This window comes from Poecilia reticulata, chromosome 15 (assembly GCF_904066995.2).
Source record: "Poecilia reticulata chromosome 15, P_reticulata-male-v2, whole genome shotgun sequence".
Lineage (NCBI taxonomy): Eukaryota > Metazoa > Chordata > Actinopteri > Cyprinodontiformes > Poeciliidae > Poecilia > Poecilia reticulata.
Window position 1 is genome coordinate 22,353,466 of NC_088844.1, and position 21,682 is coordinate 22,375,147.

General features: G+C 41.9%; 1 protein-coding gene across 1 annotated transcript in view; it reads left to right on the forward strand.

Moving 5' to 3' along the window:
- Positions 1-233: 233 nt before the first annotated feature.
- jag1b (jagged canonical Notch ligand 1b) overlaps positions 234-21,682 on the forward strand; it is a 37,043-nt gene continuing 15,594 nt past the window's right edge. The window contains exons 1-9 of the mRNA XM_008430210.3: positions 234-809; positions 969-1,274; positions 10,477-10,528; positions 14,457-14,714; positions 15,180-15,240; positions 18,285-18,415; positions 19,384-19,503; positions 21,015-21,128; positions 21,217-21,444. Coding sequence (XP_008428432.1) covers positions 750-809; positions 969-1,274; positions 10,477-10,528; positions 14,457-14,714; positions 15,180-15,240; positions 18,285-18,415; positions 19,384-19,503; positions 21,015-21,128; positions 21,217-21,444 — 1,330 coding nt within the window. The 5' untranslated portion in view covers positions 234-749. The remainder of the gene's footprint in view (positions 810-968; positions 1,275-10,476; positions 10,529-14,456; positions 14,715-15,179; positions 15,241-18,284; positions 18,416-19,383; positions 19,504-21,014; positions 21,129-21,216; positions 21,445-21,682) is intronic.

Consider the following 21,682-nt stretch of genomic DNA (forward strand, 5'->3'; position numbering starts at 1 on the left):
ACTTGTTCTCTACACAAAGTATTTTGGTGAAAGCATATTTATTTCTTTTTTTTTTTTTTAATAAGTATAAAAAAACAGTTTCTATACACATATATAATTACCTCCCAGTCAAGCACCACCACCGCCACCTGCACCCTGATCGTGCTTCAAGCCCCAATCAAAAGTTTGCAGCCCTGCTCAGCCCCATGTGATGTCACCACCACCAGAGGCACGTACCTGTGGAAGCTCGGGGAGGCTGGGTTTTATCTCGATTAAAACCGTTCACAGCGAATTTGCTCAACAGCGAGGTTGTATATTGTTCTGTAGGCGGTAACTGCATCTAAAGTGATTGTGCTGGGTTTTTGTTTTTTTTACAGACAAGTGTGAGAAGCAGCTTTAAGGTTGAGGGGCGGTGCTGTGTGCTAGCTTGGCTCATTATTATGGAGGCAACTCCCCTTCGCTGAACTTGTGTAGCTTGAGCTCAGACTCGGACCAGCAGTCAGTGAGTCAGTCCGCAGTGGGATCGGCCGCCGCATGGCTTCTGTGTAAACTTTCCTCAGCAACAAGTGGAGACGAAGAGCAGACGCTCCGGAGTGTTTGACGGACCTACCAGGAAAGAAACCACAGCTCTTCTATGAATCTGGAACCTGTGCTCCGCTAAGCAAACTGCTGTTTTCCCCCCCCCATTCGTGCATGTTCAAAACCAGAGGAGAGCTCTGGTGCCGTGGGTCGGCCGGACGACTAGTACAAACGAGTGGCAAACAGCAGGCATGATTTTGAGACGCAGCTCCGCGGTTGCTGCCTTCTTCCTGCTCTGCTTTCTTGTGGAGGTATGTGGGTCTGTTGGTCGGGGAGCAGCGGGAAAGGTCACTCGGTTCGGCTGAGTGGATGCACCGCTGTGTCCTGTGTGCTAGCTCGACGTGCAGCCGTGCTTCCAAGGAGAGGTTCGGGTCTGCACGCTGAATAACCGCTCTTCTGTCTCCCAACAGGTGTCGCAGGGATCGGGACAATTCGAGCTGCAGATCTTGTCGATGCACAACGCGAACGGAGAGTTGCCCAACGGCATGTGTTGCGATGGCGCACGGAGCGCCGCGGATCAAAAGTGCGCACGGAGCGAGTGCGACACGTTTTTCAAAGTTTGTCTGAAGGAATACCAGTCCAGGGTTTCCGCTGCGGGGCCCTGCAGCTTCGGAATGGGATCTACGCCTGTCCTCGGAGGGAATACGTTTTCTTTCAGGAGTCCTGTCAGGAATGACAAATCCAGGATAGTTTTGCCCTTCAGCTTTGCCTGGCCGGTGAGTGGAGGCTTAAATAATCATTTTCAAAAAAACATGTCCTGATTTCCATCCCCAAATAAAACGTGTAGAGAAGTGAAAATAGGTGTTCGGAAGGCGGATGCATGTCCTTGCATCACCTTCACTGAGGCCGGGACGAAACATGAAAACTATGACTTTTTATGTGTCCCCTTCTTTCCTGGGAAGCACAGGAAAGTTTGAATTTACAAACAAGTTTGAAAACCGACCAGAAGTAAACACATTTTATCCATTAAAGACAAAATTCAAATAAAAACACCAAAACATTATACTCCATGGAAAAAAAACAAATAAAAACTTTAATGCACACTTAAACTACTTGTAAATACATCAGTGGTTAATCTTTTTTTTCTCATTGTTGCTTGGTAATGCAAAATCAAATAAGACATATAAAATGCAAAAACAGAAAAATGTGATGAACAAAAAAAGATGTTATAAAAATTAAGCATGGACAATATAAACAGGAAGTCGGTGCTGCTGTGGTGACTTGTGGGGTCCCAAATTAAATTCTGCTCCGGGCCTCATTCAGATGTGGACCGACTCTGACTTTAACGTCCCCCTACCCCTTTAAAAAGTGGATAGAAAAGGCAACAAACAAAGGAAAAGTTTCCCTTTAGAATCCTTTTTTTTTTTTTGACACCCCCTGACCCTGGTCCCCAGATTGTGTGCACTAATTTAAAACGTGCAGGTATTTTAGTCCACCAGGCCTAGACCTGTCCATCATAATTGGTTTAGGGTGTTAAAGTACTTTGCATATAGTTAAACTTGGAATTTGGCTTTGAGTGAAACTTGGTTGCTAATTCGAAAGTATGATTTGAAGTTAATTATAGCCATCTGGCACCCATCAGTTTGAGTAAAGATGAAAGTGGTTTGATGAAAGTTATTTCATTCCTGTGTCTTGCTTCGTGTGTGACAGTGTTAAAAGCAGTCGTTAAAATAGAGATGCACGGAAGTCGTACAATATTTCTGCAATCGGCTTTGATCTGGTGTCAGATAGTGTAAAAGTGAGCACTTATTTATTTATTTATTAGATTTATTGAAGCCACATTGACTGATGGCATGTACTGTTCAGAAAAAAAATCTTATAATCCCTTCAGTTTGTGTTGGATGCAAAACTACCTCTATCAGAAAACCTGCAGCACATTTTTTTTCTCCTGCAGCACTTTTTTTTTTCTCCACTACACATCATACTCCTTAGATTACAAAAAAAAAATCATTCTCTGTTAGGGAACCCCTATTGGTGCAATCTTTACTTTAATTGATCCTGTTTGCATAATCTTAACAGATAACAGTTGACATGAAACGGTTTAAATCACAGATTTCCTCTCCTCTGCCTCCTCTGGTGGCTTCTCAAGTTGCAGCAACTCCAGAGTAGAAAGAAAAGAGAAAACTTTCTGGTTTCCTTGGGTCACACATCTCGTCTTCTTTTGGTAAATAAACGACCCTGACAAGCGGGAGTGCTGGAGCTTTGTGAGAGAGATGATTTGCCATGCTGGAGCACATTTCCATGGAGTGAAAAAAATAAAAAGGGACCGTGCACAGACTGACTGGCCCCAGAGCTTGGCCCACAAACTCCTCCACTGTGCCTGATAGCTGAAAGGCACAGTCTGCTGGTATGTGTGTGTGTCCAATTACATCAAGGCTATTTTTACCTCAATCGTGATGGAAGTTCTTCTTGTAATATCCAGCATTATTCACACTGATTTGTTGCTTCCATCAATCATGGCCGGTTTCTGTCTCTGTTATACGAGGTAGATCCTATCGGTTCATGTCAAAAAAAAGAGAAAAGGACGTTTGTGTTGGCTTGTGGGAATTTGATGCTTTGTGCTTTTTATTTGTGCTCTACTTGGAGCCTGGCGTCTTGCATATTTTAAAATGTTTCTGTTTACATTCCCATTCTGGCAGCATTAAGTCTGCGTGAACCCTTGCAACAGCACTAGAGCAGAGATGGACAACAAACTTGGTGCCTTGTGAAGTTTGAGGGCTCTTGGTTGTACTCTTTCAGTTTCATGCATACTAAAAAAATATTTTCTTGCCATACAATGACATAAGAACATCTGGATTGCTTGGGCCACTGTTCCAATGCAAAGGACTTTGGTGCAGACAGCCCTTGAATTGGTAAAGACCAGATTCTCTCATCCTTCACTTCAAGAGCTTTACTCCAGTGCACACTAACAATTGTCAGGTTAGGTATGATATCACTCTTTGTCCTTTTCATCAGTTGATTGGCTGTTGTGGACAGATGGCAGTGTGGTGCAATTGGGCTTGTTGGGTCCTGAGAGTTCATGAAGCCCTCTCCCCCACCCCTCTTCGTCCCTTCATCCTCTCTTGTGAGCTGCATGAAGTTGGCCTCTTGTCCAGACCGAGGGCTTTGTTTAAATCACGCTTGGTTGGACCGCAGGCATTTCATCGCTCTAACCTTGCCACCCACGGTAACTGCTGCACTTAATGAGGCTGCACACATGCCCTCAGATCAGGTAGGGCAAGAACCAGGCGTCCAGTTGAACTGGACGATGTTGGCTGGACCTCTTTGACACAAGCGAACCGCTGTTTCTGAGACTTGTGTTGGGTTCAGGGTGTCTGCTTGGGGCTTTTATTCCACAAGAGAAGTGAGGTCCCAGCTCCGCTGGCCCTCACGGTGTATCAAGTAGAGACAATAGGGTGCCCTCTGTGACTACAGTGAGGATTACAGAACATAATGGAGGTAGCGCAGCTGTAAAGCCAGTGCAGGGCAAGCAACAGGAAGCGGTTGTCGTAGACTCAGCAATGATGGAAGACCACATCTCTCTGGCTTCATCAGCATATTTGATCACCTAGGAAAATGTGAGAAGAATTTTTGCATTTATCTTTTGTTTGAAAGTCAGTAATTGAGTAAAGACATCACAGATTGGATTTTGATTTGTCTTCATGTTGGGCCGGAACCCGTATCGAGAAGTAGCAAAGTTGGAATAAATGTCTGGTTTCACGTTGCTTGAGACTTTCTGTTAAATATTTTCTATACCTTGAAGTCATTTCTTTAAGGAAAAATTTAGAGCAATTTCATGAGTGACCCAAGTTTTCTGCACTAATTGCTGTGCACTGCTGGTCAGCTGATTGAAAGAAGGCTCCTAGACTTACAAGAAAAACAAATCTGGCTGCTTGAAAGTTTTTGCAGTTGTGAAAACACAGAAAATCATGGTGTAGGAACAAAAGATTTGTCATTCCTATTAAGGTGGATTTTTTAAACTACAGCTGGCAAACCCCAAACTGCATCTCCCTCATCTAGAATCGGTAGTCTAATTAGGTAACTAGTCAATACCAGCTTTTATACTTGGGCTACGGTCCTAAATGACAAAAAGCTACACAGACTACTACATATGCATGAATTAATTGGCCAAAGAGCAGAATCGTATATTTCCTTTGTCAGATCTGAGTGGAAAATGCAGAAAAATCATATTTTTGTTGTTTAGTTTTGTTTTAATATTACCACACCAAAGAACTTCCATCATTTTCCATCTGTATAAACTAACATCATTCACTTGAATTCACTTTTAGAAAATAAGATTACATGATGGTTAGGAAGATATGCATTGAAGCTTAAATTGATATTCTTTTAGGATTCTGGTGTTAAAATAAAATACTATATATATATATATATATATATAAAAAACGTAAGTATTTATAAGTCGCTATTTTCCCTGATGAGTGCATCTCTAAAGTTCATTGTAGAATTTTGCATCATGTTCAAAACAAATAATGTTGTGCTGTGCACTGCTGGTCAGCTGATTGAAAGAAGGCTCCTATGTGATTATTTAAGTAGTGGCACAAATAACATTTTTGTTTTAGATCTTTTGTAAATACCATAGCCTTATTTTTAGTTCAGCTACCGTGAGAACTCCATACTGTGTTTTTTTTTTTTTTTTTTTGGTACTTTAACTATCTAATCCATTTAAATCAAATGACATAATTTAATTTTTCTCCCATCTTCCCCTTCACGCACAGTGAAGTTGTAGTGCTACTCTGAGCTGGGACATGTTAATATCCCTGTGATTGATTTTTGTTGTCGAGCCAAAGCGGTCTGAAAACACGAAGGTGTGTCGAAGAACAATAGGCGGCTCAGCCTGAAGGATAATTGCTGTTGGCTGCTGTGGGAGTAATGACATGTTTGTTTTATGTACTCTTCTCTGATGTGGCCGTTAAATGCAGATTAGTCGAGTGAAAGAGGGAAAAGAATGTCTCTCTTGTACCTCACCCTGTTCTGCTTTCTTTTTCCCCACCTTTTTAAAATTTGTACTTACAGTGCTTTTCGCCGTGACATTGCATAATGGCTTCTGACGCTTCACTGCTTATCAGACTTGTTTTGAAGTTGAACAGAAGCATGGCATCACATGCATTCTGAGGCACATTTAATCGGGATAACCTGTGCTTTGTTTGCATTTCCGTTAATGGAGGTTGACCCGTGCCAAAAAGCGATCCCTCGCTCTCTCGAAGCTTGTTTAGTTAAATGCACAACATGGCTTTCATCTCTTGTCTGGGGGCTTCGTGTTTTGATCTTGTTTGCCTTGTGAAAAAAAGTCTGTTTGCGGTGTCTTTGTTTATGTTGGCAAAAGGTGAGATTCCTTGCAGTTGAGATTCCGGTGTATCCTGTACCTTCATGGAATATCTATTGAGCTGTTATTTAGATGCTGCATTTTCTCAGGGTCATGTTGGGATGGGGATATTTACAATGTTTGCCTTCATTTTGACTACATTAGAGTTGTCATTTTATATCATAGACTGTCACATAGGTGTTATATAGATCATCTTGCCGCTCTTTGGCTAGAGCTGCTAAAGAAATCTGATACAAAGGGTCCAGATCTCTTTGACTTGTTCTGTTTGCATTTCCTTTATTCTGATTGTGGATCTTTGTTTGTTTTCAACCAAGACTAGGGTCTTCTTTTATATCTTAGGCTTGTGCTGAATACTTTTTTGACAGGGTGTATTGGAACTTAAAAAAAAAGAAAATCCAATCAAACTTTTCCTTCCATCCTTTGTTTTATGGTTGAAGTCCTCTCAGAGAGATGTCAGTTAGTGAAGTTTTCTTCTGCTGTTGCTGCACACTGCTGACCATGTCGTTTAAAAAAAAAATTACGCACTTGCAAAGACAAATTTGGCAGTTTAGGAAAAGATGTGGTAACAAAATAGGCAGCCATGGCGTATAAACTTAACAGATTTTCATTTCCTTTGTTTTAATTGAAGACGGACATGTTGTCTCGGATCTAACGTTTCTGTTTTTTCTTTTATGAGCAGTTGCCTTCATATAAAGTTGAGCTAAATCTCAATACCCGTATTGAGATTCAGAAAGTTTCAGAATGGTAACATTTTTACATTACGCATTTCCAAAATAAGATTACTGGGATGACTCAAGCTTCCTCTGCGAAAACACAGAGAAAGTTTAAGTCACTGGCAGCTCGCAGGCCTGTTGCCTGTGCACTGCCAGTGAGCTGGCTTAAAGAAGCCCACACTTACAAAAAAAACTCCTCCTTTGGAGATATTTCTAATCACGAAAAACAGTCATAATGTGCAAACTAAAGGAGTTTGCATTTCCCGTCCTGCAGATTGACGACCTCAGTTTATTTTCAACCTTTAGCTTTTGCCTGCTTTTCCAAGACACATGGCTCTCCTTATTTTGTTATATTTCTTAGTAATAGCACATCAGATGGGTTCGTTTTTTACAGTGGAGGACAGGGGGAGTGTGTTAGAAAATTCCCCTACTGAGAGGATTTAGTTGTGTTCTTTGGCAAGCGAGTGTGGTTTGAACTGGAAGGATCTTTATCGCCTGCGTTGGTTGTCTGTAGGACAGTGCCTGCTCGGCCAGGAAAGATAAGAAGACGTATGGCCACACTTACTGCACTTGGGTGTGTGTGTGTGTGTTTATATGTGTGTGTTGGAGAGAGGGAGTGTGTTCTCTGTAGTTCAAAGAGAAGCGGTGAGTCAGCTGGAAGCCTGGGAAAAGTGAACCTGGCAGTGGCAAGACGGTTTCAAGCTGATAAGAGCAGAGGAGTTATGGAGTGTTAGTGAATGAGGAGTGGGGCTGTGTTTTACTCTCTGCAACTGTTTTTTTTTTTTTTTAATTTTTTTTTGTTTTATCTGTCTGAAATGGTGACCTTTTAGGCTTATTCAAAGTAACATCAAAGACTGTTTTAATCATTTTTAGGGCTAAGACTAATGTATAATCAGCCTTGTTGGGATTAAAGTGCTTCAATGGCCTCCATGTCAAGGCAAGCCCAAGTCGTGCAAGATCTGGGTGTGTTTTTGTCTTTTGTGAATGTGCCTTAAAGGTATTAAGATCTGAGGCGCCCTGTGAATTTAATGTGCCAGTTTTTTGTGTATTTCAGCTTATGACAAACAGAGAGCAGGGTTTCCATCCTACCAGTCATTGACGCAGTATGACGTTTCATTGTTTTGGAGGTGAACAAGGTTTGTTGATGTTTTCTCTTGGCAGAGATCCAGTGCTGTTCAAAGCACAATAGTTGGGGAAATGCTTCTGCGATGTGAAAAACAGAATGTACAGATTGCTAAAGGATTATTCAACTGAGATAGGCTTTGGTATCATGGTGTAACTCACCAAGGTTTTAAAACTGTGCTCTGATTTTTTTAATTTTACCTTTTTTTCTTTTTTTGTTTTTGGTTTCTTTTTAATAAAATGCCTGTGAAAATACAGAAGCATCTACAACATAAATTGTCAACATAACGTATCTACAAAAGTGTAGAATTTTAAAGTTCATGAATGTTTAGTCCATATAATATTTTATGGTTATCTAATTTTAATCTGTTTCTGATGCCAAAAAAGTATTGAAAATTTCCCTTTTATTGTTTTTGCAGTGCGTATGCAGGTAATTGAGTTCAAGTCTGAGTTCAGTTTGAGTATTTTAGAGTTTCAATATATTCTTTAACATGTAGTAGCACTTTGAGATTTGTTTGAATATAAAATTAATGACAAGTAAAATGTAATTCAATCTCTTTTAAAAACTGTAAATTCAGCTTTGGTTTAGCAGCAATAGAATGTATTAGCTGCTAACTGTTTACATTTAGCATTGTTTGAGCTAGCTAGTCGCGGTGTTAGTCGGTTACATTAGCATTGAGGAAGCCAGAAGCATCAGACACATTTGTAAGTTTTGTGTTGTAGTATTTCTGGCACCCAGTAAAAATAGAAACTGTGATAAATGATTTGCACGCACTACAAGAATATCAAGACTAGCTACCTGTTAGCTGCTAGCAATGCTAAAGTTAGCATCTGTTTCAAGAAAGTTATGTCATAAATCAAATGAACAACTGCAGTATGAACTGCAGATGTTCTCTTGTAGTTAAAAATGAAACATTATGGCCCTCTAACCTGAAGTGGAAAACATTATACTGAACAAATATACTTTTAAAATGATCTAAGATTTGCTAAAAACAAACAGACTGTTTACCATGCCCTTGTTTATTTATGTCTTAAATTTAAGTGCAAATATTGTGAAATTGTGGTATTTTTACTTAAGGCTGTCACACTGCCATAGCGACCCACACCTAAACTGGGGTGGAAATCAGTTTTCCCATATGCTAAATTACAAAAAAAGTACACTTGAATTCCTAATGAATAAATGCCTTGTGTGGTCAGTGAAATTGCATTAGAGTTCCCATTTTTAGGATGAGATCACTGCTTGTATTGAGTGGCTGTCACATGCGTGAGAGTTATTTCTGTTAGTCATTCCTAGCCCAAAGAGGTTTCAAAATGTCATGCAGTAAAATAGTTTGTAATGATGTTTTTGTGTGCTCTTGTTTAAACTTGAAATTTAATCTGCCAGCAACTAGCACGCTAAAACGCTAAAGTTCCTGTGCTGGGTTTTTAGGTGTTGGACACTGTGGAGGGAGGTGGGGAACGCCAAAGCTTTAACTTGATACTTGCCAGAACACTATTGTTCTGACTGCTAGAATAACTAGTTGCAGGTTTCAACAATGTAGAGGATGATTAGGGATCACGTTGCCACTGACTCGGTGCAGTGTTAAGCAACTGCAAGCAGTTATGAATCAGGACTTACTGTAAAGTTTTGATGAGTGTTGCATTTTAAATAATGGTTGCCCTGATTGCAGGGAAATGCTGGCAAGGGATCAAACAAATGTCTCTTGGTAAAATGGAAAGTTGAATGCCTGAGAACAAGGTGAAGGCAAAGCGAGAAAAAAATCCACTGGAGTGACTCATGCTCCTTGCTTTCTTTGTGTGGAAAGTGAACAGGGGTTTTCCTTTGGAGCAGGTTTGTTTACCATGAAGTCATCACAGCGAAGACGGACTCACTGGCGCTTCAGAATTTTTCAAATGCCTCCATGCGGCGCTGCAAGGAGCTGTGCGAGTACAACAAGTGATACTTATGTCTAGTGGTGGATGCTCGAGCACCACAAGTGGATTTCATTTTCTCTCACTTTGCTGATGCTTTCGTTCTCTCATAACTGTTGTGCATGCTAGGGTGAATGTGTAAACCGATATCGGTGTGAGCTCGATCCACCCTGGATCGGACAAAACGTGTTTCTGGGAAAATTGAAATGTAGATGGGCCTTTCAGAGTTAGACACATCACTTTTTTTGTACCTTGTGCTGGGTACTTGAAAAGCTTCAGAACTCTGTCATAAGTTACTTAAATAAGTATAAAATTGAAACGTTTCCGTAGAATGAGGATGTGCATGTTTTTCTATGAACTTCTGGATGATCTTTGGTGTTTTTCTGCTGTTGGGTGGGCACTCAGCTTGCCCACTGGCCCATACGTCTGCCCTTCTATTCATAGGGAGACCTCTGCACCACCTCAGGCTTATCTGTTAATCAGATCAGCAGGAGGATTGTTGTGAGTTGACAGAATTTTCTGGTGGAGGCTTTGTTATTAGCCATTCTAGAGAAAAGAGAGGGATGAAACGTCACTGGGAGGACGAGTAAGTCTTTGGGAAACGGGGAACGTTCTCCAAACGTTGGAAGTATTGCCACATCTAAAACTCACTTTTGTGATTATTCAGGTCCAGCAATGAGTGAAAAGACTTGGATAGCATAGGGTTGGGGCCAGCAAATTAGGACATGCATATTTATTTGCAAGTTTCAATTATTACCAAGGATTATTTTTATTAAATTTGTTTTGTTGTGTTGATTTTCACTGACAGTTCTTGTCTCTCTCTCTCTCTCTCTCTCTCCTCTTCCTCAGAGGTCCTATACTTTGATAGTGGAGGCCTGGGACTTTAACAATGAAACCGGTGGTGAGTATTTCTTTCCATCTGACATCTACGTCCTGCCCTATTTTCTCTTTACTGTCTTTTGGCTGTCCTTGTGGCAGCACCTGGGAGACATTATGTTGAAGGTCAGGGAAGGAAGTTTATCCTTCCCAAACCCCACTGCCCTTTTCCTCAAGATCCACATGCTGTTTTTTTTAAGTGTGCTGACAGGTGCTTGTGAGGGCAGGAAGAAGAGATGGTGAGGCAAAGGAGGGGAGCCTCACTGCCCACACCGGCCTATAAAAATGTTTTTATATGGCCGATGACTGATGGCAGGTGCTGCCAGCTGAGGTCGGGGTCACGCTGTCTCGCTATCACTGAGGCATAAAACACAAGAGTTCATCCAGAGCGTGCAGCCCGGCCTGCAGTCTCCACGCAGGGGTCCGTGGCCTCTGAACCATGCCTTCTCGCAGATTAAAGTTCCTGCTGGTGCAGGTGAGCTCGGAGCGCGCTCACTGGGGAGGACTCGGTGCGCCATTCAAAGCCTCTGCACGTTTTTCTCACGAGTGTGGGAATAACATGGTGGTAACACAAGGCAGAAATCTAAATCTTGGCTGCTGTTGGGACTCCTGCTGGTTGGTGGTCAGGTTGGACATGGTGTGGTGACCTACATTGAGGGCAGGGCCTCAGCTGGAGTGTGTTGTCTGAACTCGACGAGGTTTCGGTCTTTTCTGCTGCATTTGCCGCTCCCTGGAGAACCATTAGGACACTAGTGTGAAAAGCCCCCTGAATGCGCTCTCACTGTTGGTTTAACTTTTTTATGGTTGGCAGGGCAGCTCACAACTCTGCTACATTCATGTATCTGGCTGAGCTTGATAGTTTTCTTAATTTAAATGACGACTTTTAAGGAATCCCAATAGTCAGTTACTAGAAATGCATCTTATGAAGACTCAAATGTAGCTATTTTCAGTGTTTACCTGTTGCTGCTCACTAAGTAAAAAGAAACGATTCGGAGAAACTTTCGTCACAACACATGCAGTTAGTCATGGTGTAGAAACTAAAGGAGTGCCACCCATCGCTCTGGTGAAGCCTACAGTTGGCTACTATGCACAACAGGTGTTATGGAGACTAGACATGCTACCTGGGCAGAACCAATCACCAACTAATTAACTGGCTAACATCAGCAGGAAAAACGTTCTGAACAATATGCACTTAAATATTAATTCATCATCCAAGTTTCTCAAGATCAAAATGCCAATGAGGAAACGTTAGATATTTTGCACCTGTAATAAGCATGCTTTAGTAGCCACAGAAATAGTAGCTTGTTTAAAATTTGATGTGAAGCTGGCATATCAAGGTTGTCAGACTGTCTCATGACAAACCGATGCCTAATTTACTGTGATTCTCATGTTTTCAATTCTTTCGTCACTCCAAAGTGTTAGAACAGGAGTTGCTTTTAGGTAACATTGAAATCTTCAAAAAAGTTTCAGAGCCAGAATGATTTTTATGGAGCTGGTGTGATTTATGTCGGGCCCCGCGGCAGGCAGCAGGTAGCGCGGCTCTGCTACTCCCGACACCGCAGGCCCGCAGGCGGTAGAGAAATGCCACACAACTCCGCTCTGGATTCCACGGTGCTGCGAAATGTTGCCGGGCACTGCGATTTCAGAATCCACCCGCCAACCGCCGCAGCGTGGTAAATAAATAACAGCGCATACACACACGCACACACTCGGCGTTGCATCACACTACAGAGGGAACAAGTCACCTCGCGGTCAGCCACCTCTGCTCTCGTGTGAGCCCCAGTAAATAATGACTGACATCTTTTTCATTCTCTCCCAGGTGGAAGATTAGACATCAGGTAGTGAGTCGAGTGCTGCATGTGAGGCAGAACGAGTAGCATTTCATGTGTGGACCTTGTAAGCAGACGGTGTTGCGTCTGGAGATTGGGCCCAGTATGTTTGCTCAGTTCGAGTGTGTTTGCTCTCTGTGTGAAGCTCATTACTCCTGGCACAGTCAGCCCATAAAGCGTTCTCTGTGTCTGACAAGATTCTGAGTTTATCATGATCTTGAGTAAAATACTCACAGCATTCATGTACAGTTTTAAAACAAAAATATGAGCCATCTAATCACCTCGGACTTAAAAGAAAACAGCAAAAAAATCCCCACTGCTCCAGAAATGATTACAATATTGATTTAATAGTTTTATTAATGTTTTATAACATAACTTATCATTTTAAGTGTGACTTATATAGAATAAACAACCACTAGAACGGCCAATTGTTTCTAAATCGGAGTGATTGGTTGCACTTGTTTAGTTTTTTTTACACCCTTACTGTCCTGATGAACAAGTCTAAAAGTAGATGCATTTGTTTTCATGCACAGAAAGAAGCATTTGTTCATCAGCCAGCTGAGTGGCGGTGCTCAGCAATTCCTGGAAGGGCAGCGCAGCTTTACTTTATGCTTCATACAGCTGAAAAACGCTGGTCCTTACAACTCTTTCTCTGTCTTCTTGTTAAATAGTGAATCGAGTTGTACAGAAAATGTGACCAATTTCTAGAACGGTGAAATTCGGAGATGTAATGAGTTAATGGCTCACTGACAGGAAATGCAGGGAGAGAGAAAAGGAGGATGTGCAGCAAATGACGCAGGATTGGTAAATGAACTAAGGACAAATGTGAATTTGCTGTTTCAGTCTCTTTGTTATAGAACATGCAGGATTTAGAAAAGTTAGCAGCCTTTTGGAAATCTGAAAGTTAAGCCTCTATGTTCTATAAGGTACACACGTAGACTTGGAGATGTGTGTCATCGTTTTGTTTGCTATGAAATGGTGAACGCTGTTGTACATCAGGTCATAAGGTGGTGCTGGGTGATACTGGGTGATACTGGTTAAAAATCTCCAGGTTTTTCATACAATGTCTGATTTTAATTGATTTTCTTTCCCCTAAAAAATACACAGCATCATAAAAACTCAGTTAACCTGAGTTCAAAGTTGAAAAAAATCAAAGCTGTAAATATGCTATAGTTCTTAGTTGGCTGACATCACTCTAAAATATGGAATATGGAAACCCCAAGAATGCATCGGTAAAAAAAAAATCTAGATTTTCCCAGAATTAAATCTTCAAAAACAGAAATGTTATTAAATTGACTTATTGCCCAGCTCTTCAATGCTTATTCTGACAGTTGAAAATTTCTCATAAGCAAAATCAAAGTGTGGCTGTGTTTGAGGGAGCTGAACAGCAGTGTACAGCAACAGGTGGGGGAGGGGTAGCACCGTATTAGTCTGTGCTCCCCTCACCTGGAGCTCTCATTATAGGAATTTAACTGTAGGAATGGTGTGACAAAACTTTTAGTGGCCTGTGTTAACTTGCAACATTGGAGAGACAGAGTGTGTGGAAGTGTTGATTTTAATACTTTCTGTTAACAAAAAAAAAAAAATGCATCTGAAAGAGGCCGGGGAAAAAGTCCCAAAGGCATGCTGGCAGGCCTCCCAGCAGTGACTGAGGCATCAGTGTCCTCGCACTGTAATTTATGGCGGCTGCGGTTCTGTCCTCGCCTGAGCAGATGCAGAGAGCAGCATCAGAGACCAGTATTATCCCTGGGCTGTAAAGCTTCGGATCAGAAACCCAACCAGTGGGAGCTGGACAGGGAGCGTGAGAAAAAAAAAGCAGTTAAAGCGCTCATTACAGGCATCCTTTTCCCTTTTTTTTCCTGCATTTCCTCCTTGTACTTTTCTTCCTTTCTAGCACACATAGTTGCCTTAATTACATATAATCTGCTATATCGGAGATCTCCTGCAATTTGTGTCAGAAATTTTTGAGGCAGTTTCGGGTTCCCAATTTATGGTCGAGAACTTAACAACTTAACAACACCCAATAGCACAATGTCGGACGTTGCACTCTGCACAGCTGTTCTCTCGAGCATCTGAAGAACAGCGAAAAAGGGTTCTCATTGTGCCGATGTCGATGTGTTGTAGGTTCCGACGGAAAGCTGATAGAGAAAGCCTCTCATTCGGGCATGATCAACCCAAGCCCACAGTGGCAGAAACTGATTCACAACGGCCCGGTCGCTCAGTTCGAGTACGAAATCCGGGTCAGCTGCGACGAGCACTACTACGGCTTCGGCTGCAACAAGTTCTGCCGACCCAGAGACGAGTTCTTCGGACACTACACGTGCGACTACAATGGAAACAAGACCTGCCTGGAAGGCTGGTCTGGACCTGAGTGCAACACAGGTAAGCCCAGCGGAGGTGGCAGGCTTAAGCACGTCACTGCGGTGGAAAATGGTGACGGGTGGCCTCTTCAGGCGGTTGGTTTTTATGCTGATGAACAAATCTTTAAAAACTTCTCCACGCAGACTGTATAATCTGTGATTCATGCTGATGCACCGTCTGTTTCATTCAACAATGCCTTGTTTCAGATCTCTCTCCGTCTGTAGACGTTTCAAGTTTATCTGTGTTTATCCGTCTGTACAGAAAACGATGCTTCATGGTAAAAAAAAAACAAACAAAAAAAATCAGTCTGCACAGTAGTCAGTTTCTGATTAGACATTTTACTGTGCTATAATCCTGGGTGTTGGCAGCTGTGTTTATTCATACAGACAACATAGTAATTACATTTACTGCTATAATTACAATGCAACCAAATCAAGCTAAATTTAAATCTAGTTATGTTTTTAAATGATCGTCTTCTTCTTCTAGCTATTTGTCGACAAGGCTGCAGCACTGAACATGGATCGTGTAAGGAGCCAGGTGAATGCAAGTAAGTGTCTTGAGTTGCTATGTTCAATTTATCCTCCTGAAATGAAAATGATCTCCTTTAATTTGGGATGTTCATAAAATTGCCCCTTTTTATATCATCCTGCTCATAAGTAATGAGGTTGTTGTAAGTTCTGCTTTTCAAGAGTTTAATATGTACAGGGCCATGAAAAAGTGTTCATCTTACTTGAATTTTTGCACATTTTGTCACTTTTCTCATGTTTTGCGTTGTATATTATTGGGATCGCATGCTATCAGCGTAAAGCAAAAAATGCAATTTGGAAGTGGAACAATTAGGAGGCATGCATTACAAATAAAATCTCGAAAGTGTTTGCATTCAGCCCCTTTTACTCTAAACCCGCTATCTAAAATCAAAGACAACCAACTGCAATCAGATCTTGGCACTGTGTATACATTTTTTTTGGGGGGGGGGGGGTGAGGGGAGCTCCAGGACAGTTTCCAAGGCCTTAACTGAGTTTTGGATTAAAGCTGCCAGACTCGGCCAAGACGATGTTAAACAGCCACAATTCGGTGCTAAAAAGTGACATCGATCCGTTTACGTGGCAAAAGTTATCAGTCAAATCTGGTTCAGCATTTGGATGAGCCTTTTTTGTGTAGCTAATGGCTTCTAATGCTATTTATTCACACAGCCAGAGGAAAAGCTCAAGCACAGATGGGTATCAGAGGCGCAGTTATATCTCCTCGTCCCGGAGGAGGTCCTGGTGATCAGCTCATTGCACAGATCAAGATTTCATTGCTTGCTTTAGCTGTCTGATTTGGCCATAACTCGCTCACCAATGGATGATCGTGTTTGCCTTTTGCAGCTTTGTTGTTTTTCCCAAGCTTTTGACTGAATCAGATTTCTTGTAGGAGCCTGAAGTATTGGCAGAACAAGAGGTTGACTCGCTTTAGTCTTCTGACAGGTGTGGCTATATTTAAAGCTCAGGGTTTAAACTCTCGAAGCTAGGTCCTCTGTTATTGTAGTCAGTGAGCCGTTTCCCACCACTGGGGCGGTTGTGGTGTGTTTAATAACAGCGGTACATAGCAACACTGGTTTCAGGCGAGGGCAGCCTCCTTGTTCCTAGTTTAATGTCTGCAGTTCCTCAGCAGATGATATTCCTGAGGGTGTTTTTTTTCTTTTTTCTTTCATTTCAGTCCCAGTCCTCTTGGAAAACTATGAAGGAATTTGCTGATGCAGATTCAGTAGCAGGGTACAATGTAATGTCACATTTAGGCATGGACTAATGTGACGAGATTCATAGTATTGTTGTATTTGGATATAGAATAAAAACCGAAATGATTTCCATTGTTTAACTGATCTGATCTATTACACAGAATATTCTGAATTATGCAGACGTTATTGTAGGTATTCAGTGTTATAACATTTAAGTCATTACTGAAAAGATGTTAAGCCACAGGAATGATGAGACTGAAAATGTCTTGTATGATGATGCATCAAAATATCAGCTGTTAGCTGGAATTCAGCCTAATCGTCTCAGACCAGTTGGAAAACAAAAAACGATCCTCAATACTCCTCAGTGTGGATGCCGTTATAAAGAGTCAAAAATTTGATCAGTCAGGATTTAAAATAGTCATAAAATGCTTAGAAGGTCTTTTTCAAACATGCCCAGACATGTTTGTAATTTATTCGCGCTGCAAGAAGGCGAGAGAGAGCAAGACTTTCAGCGGACAGCCGGAAGGCTAAACAGAGTTTCTATTTTATTCTTCTTTGATATTTAACATGCTGGAATTGGAAATGGGAGTGCATCATAGGTAGCCTCTATCAGGCTGTGCTAATATTTCAAATTTATTTTACTAAGTGAAGAAAACTGAAACTGCATTATGAGAGATCTGAAAAACTATTTGAAAGGGGTGCGTTTTCTATGCTGTGTTCAGGCATGTCTGTGGTTTATTTAAACTGAGAAAGAAAAATACTTTTAGCAGCTAATGGGAAAGCTGAACAGAATAGAACGATATTGTGCCTTTATCCCTTTGAGCTTAAAACTTTTGTTATTGATTTGAAATGCTTAGAAATGTTGGTATCCTTTAAAAATAGGTCTGTTTTGTAGGGAATTGCACACAGAAACTACTGGGGTTTTTGTACAGCTAATAAAACATGCTACAGGCAGTCACATTCACTGTACTAAGTAACTAACTTGAGCTTCTGCCTGAAACCTTCTGATAGAGGATTCGCCCATTTTTAAGAGCGCAGAGTGGACTGGTGTTTACTTAAGCACCATGTTTATTTTTACTTTCCACCCGTTTTTTTTTTTTTTTGAGGCTAATCAGTGCGCCGCTCCTCCAGGGGGACGCTGTTTCCTGTCACTATAGGCTCCACAGCAGCAACAGTATCGCAGCTCCACCACCTCCAAAGCGCGGACAAATCAGTCACGCTGTTGCAATTATGGAGCCGAGAACAAAAAGGGCAACGTTATCGGTGTAATTATGGACTCTAACGTTTGAGTGGTCAGCAAAGAGTTTATCCTCCTCCTGCTCTCAGCCTCGAGGCGCAGGCCTGCTCACTGACTCATGGGAACCAAGACGAGCAGCAGTGAAACAGCTGAAAGGAGGGCCGAGCGCTCCTCTCTGTGTTGGCGACGCCAGTGCCAAGCCGCAGGCACAGCATCGTTAAAGGGAACGTCTGGTTGCATGCTAATGTTAGCCACCCCAAAGGTCCCATTGGAGCTGTAATTTAGTGTTTTTCTTTGTTTTCTGTTTGGTTAAAATGCTAAAGCACCCATGTCTCCTTGTGCCCAAGTATTGTAAAAATGCAGTTGCATAAACACTCTGCTGCTTAAAATTTATTTGTGGTGTTTATTCTTGTGTGAATACTGCCTCTTTGTTTTGTCCGTGCGGCTCCTGGGCTGCTAATGCTGCTGTGTACTTCATTAAGATCCGATTATTCGGAAGGAATCTGGAATAAGTGGAGGATTAGGATATTTACAGATGCCATGGGGATTATCTGGCCTTGTTGTAAATAACATTCTGCATGTGCGGGGAGTTTTTTTTTTTTTTTGACCTCTCGTCTCGTTTCTCATTGTGTTGCAGGTGTCTGTACGGATGGCAGGGCCTGTACTGCGATAAATGCATCCCCCACCCGGGCTGTGTGCACGGAACCTGCGTTGAGCCATGGCAGTGCCTGTGCGACCTCAACTGGGGCGGCCACCTCTGTGATAAAGGTTATTTCTCACTCTCCTTAGTTTTGGCTGCATTGACGGTTGCAGTGGATCTCAAAAAGGAACATGTCCCGGTCTAAGGTGGCAGGTTTTTGAAAAGTAAAAACAATGATAACCACCTTAAATGTAACCCATGTTTATAATAATGCAACAAAAAGCAAAACAAATCTAATGGGATGAAAATTCTACATATTAAGCTTCATAAACTTGGTTGTCCATGTTTGTGCACCTTAAATATTTTGTTAAAGCAGACGTTTTCGTGACGGTGTTCATTCTCACATAAATCAGACTGTGAGGACATGTCTTGATTTTAGCCACTCTCAGGGACCATACATATAATTGTAGGAAAATTACATTAAACTGTCCTAAAGTTTTAATTTTCTGCTGATGAATCCATAATTATGTCTGTTACACCTCAGAGCATTAAGCTGCCACCATTGTCTTTTGGTTTTTTTCCTGGTTAACACACTGCTGTTTTTGTGCCTAATATACACTTATGAATTGTAAAAAAAAAAAAATTCTGTGTGTGGCCCAGACATATACAGGTGTTTTCTGTTCATGTGGAAGATCACAAATATTTGACCCATATTTGGTCACTCCCTCTGCCAAAGTGTTGGTATAGTTACCTAGAAGTGATGTAGAAATGCTTTGTATCCTTTTTCTGACTGATACATTTGTACAATAAGATTTTCTGTAATTTATCTGCCAACTATGGTTTTAACTAATGGCAGCAAAAATGCTGAACTTTATTCAAGGTTTCAGTCAGATTAAATCTAAATGTGTCTGAACATTTATTAGCTTAATCACTTTTGCATGTTTTTTTATTTAAAATGTTTTTCCCCTCTTGAGTTTTTTTCAGTAGAAGTGTCATGTTAACGTTGCTCTCTGTTAAGGTCACATCACATAAATCTGGCTATTGATAGACTATAGAGCAGTGGCTGTTTTAAAACCTCATTTCTTCTTTCATCCAGATCTGAACTACTGCGGCACTCACCAGCCATGCTTGAATGGAGGAACGTGCATCAACACAGGACCTGATAAGTACCAGTGTACCTGTGCTGAGGGCTACTCCGGAGCAAACTGTGAGAGAGGTGAGGCTCTGGGACGGATTTTCTCGAGGGGTTTCAGAGTCACATTTGCAGCTGCAGAGAGCTAGAAGGTTTGGGCTCTGTGAGCCTGCAGACTAAAGGTCAGAGGTGCTCCGGGTTTGTAATCAGAGGAGGTGGTAACTTGCAATAATCTGTTTCCACTTGAGTGTAAGTGCCCTCCTCCTCCTCCTCTTCCCAAGTCAGGTAATCCACCGATGTTGATCTCCAGAGGCCGGTCGTCCTTTTAGCTTCTTCAGATGAATGCGGTGCTAAGGTTCAGCTGTTGTGAACACTTACCATGGAGATGGTTATTTTCCTCATTAAATCTGAGCCTCGTGAGGTGCTGACAGCTTAACTGCGGGGATGTCAGGAAACGATGCCCTTTGTAACGTGAGGTCTGCTGACCGGGGCTATGGTAGCCCCTCCCCCCTCCTCCTGGCATACCAAGAGATGATCACCCCTCATTGCTCTACTCATTTCTGGAGTAAATCATTCATTTCTGATTCATTTGGGACGCGCTCATCCCTAAACCCGTCCGCGCCTCTCTTTTAGAGCGGCGGGGAGTCTGAGGGAAGTCACGCTGCACTGGTCCAGTCAACATAGCATGAAGTACGGTTTCCTGGCGGATGGCGCTGTTGAGGCGGGTAGTGAGAGGGAGATTGGGGCGGGTTTTTAACGGCGGGCTCTTGGAGCGGGGGAGGATGATCTATGGATGTGTTGTGGTGATAAAGGGAGGAATTTTGGCTGACTTAGTAAATTGGGATTTTGTGTGATGATAAAAAATAAATATTACTGCACAATTGTGACGTGGAAGGATGAGAATCACATTTTTTTGATGTTGTTGGTATGCATTCATATTCACTCCCTTAACTTTGAGACCCATAGTGCGATTCTGTGCGACCCTTTTCCACAATTCAAAAATAGTACAGATTTATTTCACTAGACTGACGGTGAAATGCTTAAAACTAAGTGAATTGGAATTTACTTCACTTGCAAACAAATTAAAATGGTAAAATTAATAACTTTAACACCAGCCCAAACTATTAAACTTTTAATAACCATATTTTTTTATGTTCATTTGACAGTAGGTAGCACCACAAACATCCAATATCTTTTACTCTGAGGTAGAATTGGGCGCATTCATTTATTAAAAAGAAGACTAAATAAGAGGGTTTAAAAAATAACAACAAAAAGGTCTGGTGTATTTCATTAAAAAAGTTGTGTAGTTTATTCTCGATAAAACTGGAAAAAGGGGATTTTTTTTTTTTGCACACAACTACTTTTTTTTTGCTCCAGTTGTGGCCCATCTAGCAAAACATTTGCACTCGAGTACAACACAGTTAAACCAGCAGGCTTCAGAATATACATTCCTTCCATTCTTCACTATTTTATAGTGATCTAACACATAAAATCTACTTGTAATGCGACAAAATGAGAAAAATGTATTTCTATTGTATAAAACGATGCGTTTCTTATGCAACTTGTAAAAAACGTGTTCTTTTTTTTTTTTTTAGCCGAACACGCCTGCCTCTCCAATCCGTGCTCTAATGGAGGGAGCTGCTCAGAAACCGCTCAAGGCTACGAGTGTCAGTGCGCGCCGGGCTGGAGCGGCCCGTCCTGCACCACCAGTAAGACTGAATCTGCAACGTCTCAACAATTAACAGAATCAAAGAAAACATAATTTCAGCTTAACCATTTCCACCTGCTGTTGCGCAGATGTGGACGACTGCTCCCCTAGCCCCTGTAACCACGGCGGGACGTGTCAGGACCTGGTGAACGGCTACAAGTGCCACTGTCCTCCGCAGTGGATGGGGAAGACGTGTCTGATAGACGCCAACGAGTGCGACAGCAAGCCCTGCGTCAACGCCAACTCTTGCCGCAACCTGATTGGCAGCTACTTCTGCGAGTGCCTGCCTGGTTGGACGGGGCAGAACTGTGACACCAGTGAGTTGAAAGCTGCAGCTGTTGACACAAGTCCAACTCCTGGCTGGTGTTTAGAAATAATTTCCATTCAGTCAGTCCGTGCTGAATTTACAGCTGCAACATGAAGGCATGAAGCAAAGCAGTGACGCTTGTGCAGTGTAAACTTGTCTGCAGTTCAATTATTAGACTTTTGTGTGTGTGTGCGTGTGTATGTGCGTGCGTGTGTGTGTATGTGTGTGTCTGTGGTGATTAGGACGGG